Genomic DNA, 8,960 nt, shown 5'->3' on the forward strand with positions numbered 1-8,960 from the left:
GCCTGCTGTGTTCATCCAGTTCTACACCTTGTAATCTCAGATTCTCCCGCATCTGCAGTTCCTACTATCTCCGTATTCTAAAGGATTCGATTCAGTTATTAAATGCAGCCATGTAATAATAGTTCAGAACCCAAATTTTATCAATACCTTATGACTCTTGATTGAACTGTTCTTACTGCACTGCACATAGGTGGCCTCCCATATTGTATGCATTATAAAACAGAGGTCATCGAAACCTCCGCTGCCCATTTTCTTATTTACATTCAATTGCATTCACTAATCAATTATGTGCTCACTGACCTATGCTGACTCCTGGATTAATCAATACCTTGATTTGTAATTTATTTTCAAATCAGTGAATGGCCTTGCCCCATGCAATCTCTAATATGCTCCAGGTCTACAATCTTCAGTGATATTTGCACTCTTTTAATGGTCCACTGAGCATTACCAACTTTAAATCAATCTACCATTTGCATTCAGGCCTTCAAAACTCAAAGCTCGGAATTTCCTACCTGATCTTCTCTGCCTCTAACGTGCTCTTTAGCATTATCTTTCTAATCTTAACCTGCTTTAATATTTCCTCGCAAACTAGCACCAAAAATTGTATCAAGAACACTTTCACGAAGCACCAGTGCCTTTTGCGATGTTAAAGGTGTTAGGTAAATACAAGGTTCTTGTGGTTGAATGCGCGGTGGAATGATGTCCAATAGCAAGTTTGTTAATGGTAAAACCACAAATAACCTGTAGAATACATAAAAGACCACCACCGGCATAAAATAACAAAGAATGTCATGAAACCACTAGGCCACTTTGGATTTTTGGTTGACTGATCCAATGATGATATTTAACATTCGGCAGTGAGTTCTAGAGTAGACAACTTGTTTAGTGGATCAATTAACAGACTCAAAAGCCTACTGTGCTAGATACACACAATATACACGAGAGCCAGGTTCCATAGAAACAGATGAAAAATTAGTCACATGCTAAAATCATGTAATACATTTTTAATGGAAGAGTATTTAAATTTAGATAGTCAAAAACAAAACACACAATCATGAAAACATTGCAAACATACTCCAAAACTGCACATCAAGTCATCACTTAAAATGAAGGGAAGCATAGATCTTAGAGAAAATTTTATATTTATGTAGAACAGAGAATGCCATTGTATACTGCATAATGTGGTTTATTCCATGAGGATAGAAGATCAAATTGCTTAGGGGCAATGCAGTCATGTGAATACTATGTAAATTACATTCCCAAATGAATAAAGCTATGACTTCAGAGCACAGGGTATGTAGTTAGTTTCATAATTACATTTGAAAACTGCAAACAAAATATCAGTATAATTTTGGAAGGAATCTTTAATGAGGAAAAAAGTGTTTTTTCAAGAAAGCATGCAAAGGAAGAGGTTTCAAGCAATAATTGAACAGATTGCACATTTAATTACAATTCCTATTTTGAACAGGACAAACTTGATAAATTTAATACACTAGCTATCTGCTAATAATTAGATATTTGACACTATCTTGTTGAATGTTAACATTAAGGTTAAAAGTTACTCTCCCTCTCCCTCAGTATCTTAACCCCAACAAGAAAATAACTCTGATCCCTCTAGCTTCCGACGCACACCAGGACCTGGCCAAAAAAGGGCAAAAAAGAGACAACTTGCATTTGGAGACTTCAAGCTCCAAGACATACAAAGTTCACAGCAAATTAAAGAAAATACAGGCATATGTTGGCAGAGTAACCAGATCCTGAAAGAGATAAATATTGTGTAAATAGTGTAATGGTTAGAGTAAAGAGAGAGACATTTTTTTCCCCCATTATTTTCTTTCACGGAATAGGAGTGTCATTAGCAAGGCCAGCATTTGTTGCCCATCCACAATCACACTTGCACTGAGTGGCTTGCTTGGCCATTTCAGTGGGCAGTCAAGAGTCACGCACATTGCTAGAAGTCCGGGATCACAGGCCAGATTGAGTTAGAATAACAAACTTATTATTTCCAGAAATTTTTTTCCAACGATCTGATGATAAGTTCATAATTGCCATTACTGAGACTAGTTTTATATTCCAGATGCATTAATCAGATTTAAGTTCTAATTGCTGCCATGGTTAGATTCGAACCTATGGGTCTTTCAGCATTAGCCTGGGCCTCTGGATTACCAGTCAAGTTACATTATCATCACGCTATCATATCTGGAATATTCATCTCTCTTTATGATGCTGACAAATTACACAATATTTCTCTCAACAGTCACAGCAGAGTACAGTGAGGAGGCATTCTGCCTGTCGTCCTGGCACTGGTTCGCTGAAGGAGCAAATTACCTCGTTCCATTCCCTGGCTTCTCTGTGATGTATAAAAGATAGTCTTAGGCTAGTCATCTGTAAATCATTTGTATACCTTAGCTTTGTGGCAAGTTATGAACTGTAGCTGTTTTTTACCTTCTCTCTCATTTTCAGCCTCCACAAACTATTTCCTGAGTTTAAGGTGCCTAAGCTAAGATTTAACAAAATGGATGCTAATACAACACATTTAATTAGTTGCTAGAAAGTCTGTTTTAGTTTGGTGAAACCACAAAATTCACTGACCACACTAAACTCCATTACTAACTTTGGGAAGTGAGGGAGAATGGAGTTGTGATGGAGAAAATCAGCAACATGAACTGTATCTTCCTCTGTGCTAGCTAGCATATCTCAACAATTTCTTTTCTTACAGAACTTTTACTGATGACTTGTTGTCGTGTGCAACAGTTGCTTGTATATGTTACAGAATACATATCATGATCAACTGGCTAAAAAGGAAATTTAAGAAAGATTGAAGCAAAAGCTTTTGTACGAGAACAGAGAAGAAACAATTACTTGGCCTTGGGTGGTTCTTCTGACCAAAGTTATTACAATTTAAATCGCTCACTTTCTTTTAGTTTTCACTTCTTAAATTATTATTTTTTCCATTTTTAACTATTTTAATTTAGAGTCCTTCACTCAAATATCACATTCACTACATTATTATATTACAAAGTTGATCAAATGTAAATACTTAAAGATCATGAACATTATTTTCTTAACTGCAGAAATAGATCATTTGGAGTTGTGATTTATAACCACTTCATTAAATAACTTTGTGCAAAACAAGTCTAATTATGGTTTCCTCACTAACATTGAGATTAAATTCCCTCAACAGAAATCAGCATAAACACCAGGTCAAGCTTCTTTCTAGACAGGATTACCTAAGTATAAAATTACATTAGTAAAAAAAATTGAGAAATGTGTAGAGTCACAAGGAAGGTACATTTACCTACAACATGTGAATCAGAAGCAGGAGTAGGTCCAATCGACCCCTCAAGTCTACTCTTCCGTTCAATTAAATCATGGCTGATCTGACTGTAACCAAAAAAAATCCCCATCATACTTTACCCCCAATAATCTTTCAATCTCTTGCTTAACAAGAATCTATGAATCTCTGACCATAAAAATAGTCAGACTCTGCTTCAACCACCATTTTATGGAGACACTTCGAAAGACTCATGATTCTCAGAAAAACATTTTCCTAATTTATTTTAAATGGGCAACTAGTTCTCGATTTTCCCACAAGATGAAACATCCATATTTCCAGCCACACATTAAGCTGACATGCTATTTTTTCTGACTAGCATGTGGGATTGGCAGCAACCTTGAGATCACTATCTTCAATGTCCTACTTTTTAAACATGCTTAACTCCCTGTTTTCTGCTTTTAGGGCCTCACCCTTTTTTCAACCTATGCCATTGGTACCGACGTGTACAGTGACTGTTGGCTTTTCATCCTTGCACTCCACAATGTTCTGTAGCGTCTCGAAGACATCCTTGACTCTACCACCCAGGAAGGAACATACAACCCTGGAGTATCGTTTCTGTGGCTGCAAATGATCTATTTCCCTTACAATTAAACCTCTTACTATAGCCTTCTCACAATTATTCCTCCTCTGGCTTGCAGCAGACGCTACCATGAAGCAACAAATTTGTCTCCTGCTACTCCTCCCCCCTCCACCAACAGTATCCAGAAGATTATTTCTGCTTTTTTTTCCCCCCAGGAGAATAGCCACAGGATATTCCTGTATTGCCAGTTTCACTGCTTGGTGGTCATCCATTCCCTCTTGCCTGTGGAATCTTAGCCTGCACAGTGACCACCTCTCTGTAAATGTTATCCACCCCTTTTCTTTTAGTTTGATACTATACTTAACCTTTTTAAATTTAAAAAAAAATTGGAAGGCACAATAAAATGCTCAAGAAAACCGCAAATTTAAAGTTACAAACACAACATATTGAAATATGAACAACTTACTGACCTTTGCCCCACCTAACAGACCAAGAGATACAGCCACTCTGGCACGTAGATCAGGTCTATCCTTTGGCCAAACATACGTCAACATAGCCTTAAGAATTTTTCCTGTATCAACATCTTTCAGCTGAAAGATAATTTTACAAATTAGTACAATTTCAAACTTGAATTTTTATAAAAAGCATGCTAACAACATCATGAGCGTTTGGGGTTTCTAATGGTTACTGAGTTGACAATGCAAATGATGTTGTTTAACAGACACAGCAGGTGCTGAGTCACCTTTGTGTTATAAGTTAGACCACTATGTATTTAGCTAATAACTGGGTGCACAAGTCTTCCAGCAAATTATTGCATTTACAGTTAGAAATGGAGAAGGATGCTTAAAATTATTTCTAGTCATAATTTTTCAAGGAAATTTAATTACAAGAAAGTTTCAAAAGATTACAAAATATTGTAGGGCTTTTGAATCCTTAAAAATACTTCATAGCTTTGCTAATGCATCACAAATTTCTCCAAATTTGCAAAATAATTACTTACCTAATTTTAAGAACTCAAGACTTAAAAATAAGTTTCACCAATACTAACACTATGGCACAGGTTTTGCAATAACAATATTGAAATGGTCAACATGTACTATTATTTCTCCTCCGAAAGATAGCTAATTCGGGAGTTTGGAAGTCCTGAAGCTGCCAGTGATTCCTGCACACAGCCCTGTGGAGTCCCACATCGTGTTATCACGATAATCACTGATCTGATAGAATAAGTACTTTTTCACTATTAGATTTGTGACAAAATCTCTCAAAAAGGTTAAAATCTTGTTGAATGATGAACAACTGGATTTTTAATAATGTGTTCAGTTCAGAATGACTTGTGAATAAACTTTGTCCCTGAAGAACTACTTTGTGGAATATCAAATGTCTCCATTATGATAAAACGTACAAATTCCAATATAATACAATATATTTTTTAAAAATGTTTATGATATTTTACTTTCTACTTTAATTCTATGTTCATGTGAATTGTTTATTTCGGTCTTTGAAATTTCGTTTAAAATGAGAAAACGGAGATCATTTCTTGGTTTGTTATGACAATCCTTCAAAGTGATAGCTTGCTTACCCTCCATGAAGAGGTCTCTACTGCCAGACAGCTGCAGACCTCCTTTGACTGACAGCAGATTCAAATTTACTTAGGGAAAGTGAAAATACAGCTAAGAGTGTTATTGCTCCATCAATGACCATAAAATCCATTCTGGCGAGTGCTACCGAACAAAGGAGACCTAGGACTGTAGGTGTATAGCTCCTTGAAAGTGGAGTCGCAGGTAAACAGGGTGGTGGAGAAGGCGTTTGGCCCGCATGCCTTCATTGGTCAGTGCATGGAGTATATGAATTGGGATGTCATGTTGTGGCTGTACAGAACATGAGTGAGGCCACTGTTAGAATGCTGCATTCAATTCTGGTTTCCCTGCCATAGGAAAAATGTTATTAAACATGAAAGGGTTCAGAAAAGATTTAAGGATTGAAGAGTTTGAACTATAGGGAGAGGCTGAATAGGCTGGGGCGTTTTCTCTCCTGGAGCGTCAGAGGTTGAGGGGTGACCTTAAAGAAATTTATAAAAAATCATGAGGGGCAAGGATAGGGTGAATTGCCAAGGTCCTTTTTCTCAGGGTAGGGGAGTCCAAAACTAGAGGGCATAGGTTTAAGGTGAGAAGGGAAAGATTTAAAAGGGACCTGAAGGGCAACATGTTCACACAGAGGGTGGTGCGTGTATGGAACGAATTGTCAGAGGAAGCGGAGGCAGATACAGTTATAACATTTAAAAGACATCTCAATGATACATGATTAAGAAAGGCTTTAGCAGGGTATAGGTCAAACGCTGGCAAATGGAACTACCATTTATACTCAAGTAAAAGTCGATCTTGTATAAAGTTGACTCCCTTATTTTTAGCCAAAAATATCTGCAATTTTCCGTATGTCTCGTGTAAAAGTCAACTTTTGGTCTTCAAAGATAACAGATCAACATTTGAGAGTCAAGGTATTATCCTGTACATAAATGTTACGATGAGGAAATGTTATTTTTTCATGCTATTACATGTTTGATGTACAATTCACACCAATTCGGCACAAAAGTTTAAGACGCATCAGGTCGGAGTCAGGTGACAACCTCCCTTTTGCGTGCAGCTCAGCCGAGCTCAGTTCCCTTGTAGCACTTGTGGAATAGTCATTTACCTAGTTGAGGTTTTGAAATTTCATCATTATGTGTAAAACTACCCTCCAGAAAAGTTAAAAAATATACAGCAGCGTTTAAACTGAAAGTTATTGAAGTTGCAAAAAAGACAAAATACTAAAAACTGTGTAGCAGCAAGAGAATTGTGTTTCAGAGAAACCGTAGAAACATATTGAACCAACTTCAGACAATGCCAAAACAGAAGCGTTTCAACAGAGGTAAACCTAGCAAGCAGCCGGAATTGGAGAAAGCAGTTGCTGAATGGGTACTTGAAAATCATCGAAAAGGAAAATGCGTTAGTCGTGAAGCCATTTGAATCCATGCATGATACGAATCAAAGGTGGTTGGAATTTCGGATTTTAAGGCAAGTGCTGGATGGTGCACAAGGTTCATGAGAAGACATGACTTAGTATTTTGGCAGACAACTAAGATTGCACGAAAGTTGCCTGTTGAACTAAAAGATATTACAGTTTCAGCCGTTTGTAACCAGAAATTGGCAAAATGAAGGCTGATTTTAAGTTTTTAATTAATTTTAACTTGTTTAGTTTAAGATGTACCATGTAATTGAAATTCAAAGCTGTGTTATATTTCTACTTCACTTTTTGTACGTATAAATAAAAGCTTACTGATTCATTTTTATTTCAATTGTCTCTATCCGGTAATTACCATATTTGTTGTTTTTTTTCTTTATTCGTTTAGAGATCAATTGGGCTTCTGCTAATGATAGGTACTTTGAACTGCAGCTGAATTTCATCCCCTCAAAAGTAGTATCCAAGTAATAGACAACCCCATAAGTTTAACTTTAAAAAACAAAGTCTTAAAAAAATTCAACTTTTACACAAGTATATACGGTAGATCAGTTTAGGATACCTCGTTGGCGCAGAGGAGGTGGACTGAAGGATCTGTTTCCATGCTGTACAACATTATGACTCAATAACTGCAAATATACATTTTCCAATTAGAAAACAAACTATTTGGATCTGTCACTTCTAAGAATTTCTGAAGGTTTTAACTCGGCAGACTAGTCAAGTTAACGCATTCAAAGAAAGCCACATAAATATCCATGGGATTTGGGGTGGGGACAAAGATGTTGAGGTGACGAATTAAAGGAATTGTAGGACTATTATATAAAAAAATAGAAAATATAAAGGGGAAGCAAAAGATTAGAAAGGCCAAGGGACACATGAATATAGACTGGCAAGGAACAGAAAGGAAATTGGACAGGATCCTATTAACACAAAGTTAAGCCATTAGAAAGGATAATATGATAATTGAGAAACAAAAGAATCTAATCGAGGATGAAAGAATGGCAGAGAATGCTTTTTCATCGTTTCCACAGAAGCACGTCTTAGTGTGAATTAGAGGATACACGGGGGATCTGAAACAATTACTTCAAATAGTTATAGATAAGGAAGTTCAGCTGAAAATGTGGTGAAACTCAACTCAGAATGCTGAATAAAACAGTCTTTCAAATATCCTTGGATCGAAATGATGCACCAGGGGGCTGAAAGATTACAAACATAATGTCTCTATTTCAGAGTAAAGAAAATCACTTAGACATTAGCCTGAAACTCAAGGGTAAGTTTCTAAAGGCCAGAATAAGGGAAGAAAATTACTCAATTGTAAAGATCAGAAACACAAGATAGAAGAACTCAAAGTGTGATCAAACAAAACTAATTGTGTATCATAAAGCATCACGTTAAGTTGTCTTATCCAATTTGACAGAAGCCAAATTCACCTGATTTTTCAATTGCTCAGGTAATACTAGGGTGGGGAATATAGAATGAAAATTAAATTCACATGAAACTGGTGCACAATATGCAATCTCCTATGTGCTTACACGAATTGCATTCAGGTTTTTAGGCCAGCCTTCCCCGTAAAAAAAAAATGCTGCATTCATTTGCAAAATAAGCAGTTTCAAGAATAAAATCTTATCACTTATTTGCTGCCTCCCTCAACACTTTTTGTGTAAATGCACAAATGACACACCCGTTTCATCTTTGCAAACTAGGAATTTAAAAATCATTGATTGCAACAATGATCTCATGAACTGTTTGCATTTAGACAGCAGCTTTAACATAGTAAAAAGTGCTTAACGAAGCTTAAATAAAATCATTTATAGAGATGCAAATTGTACATTAAACATTTCATAAGAACACCATCCCTCTACAAGACAGAAATCAGATTTGAAAATAAAATTGCAGAGTTCAGACAGACAGACAGATACATTACATTTTTGGGGTCTGTATGAAGGCCTCCGCCAGCATGTCCATGCCAGTCTGTCCTTTTATCTACAAACTGCCACCACTGCGCTCCCTGGAAGAAAAACAAGTCAGTTACATGAAAACAATTACAGAGCAAAGGCAGAAGTCACAAAATTAACAGAAAATGTGTTATTGATTTCTGAAATTTAAAAA

General features: G+C 36.4%; 1 protein-coding gene across 1 annotated transcript in view; it reads right to left on the minus strand.

Annotated features, from left to right (window-relative positions):
• abcb7 (ATP-binding cassette, sub-family B (MDR/TAP), member 7) overlaps window positions 1–8,960 on the minus strand; it is a 56,375-nt gene that overhangs the window by 46,237 nt on the left and 1,178 nt on the right. Inside the window, exons 2-3 of the mRNA XM_048605282.1 lie at window positions 8,776–8,859; window positions 4,328–4,447 (exon numbers count right to left, since the gene is read on the minus strand). Coding sequence (XP_048461239.1) covers window positions 4,328–4,447; window positions 8,776–8,859 — 204 coding nt within the window. The remainder of the gene's footprint in view (window positions 1–4,327; window positions 4,448–8,775; window positions 8,860–8,960) is intronic.

The sequence above is a fragment of the Rhincodon typus genome, chromosome 14 (assembly GCF_021869965.1).
Source record: "Rhincodon typus isolate 14 chromosome 14, sRhiTyp1.1, whole genome shotgun sequence".
Classification (NCBI taxonomy): Eukaryota; Metazoa; Chordata; class Chondrichthyes; order Orectolobiformes; family Rhincodontidae; genus Rhincodon; species Rhincodon typus.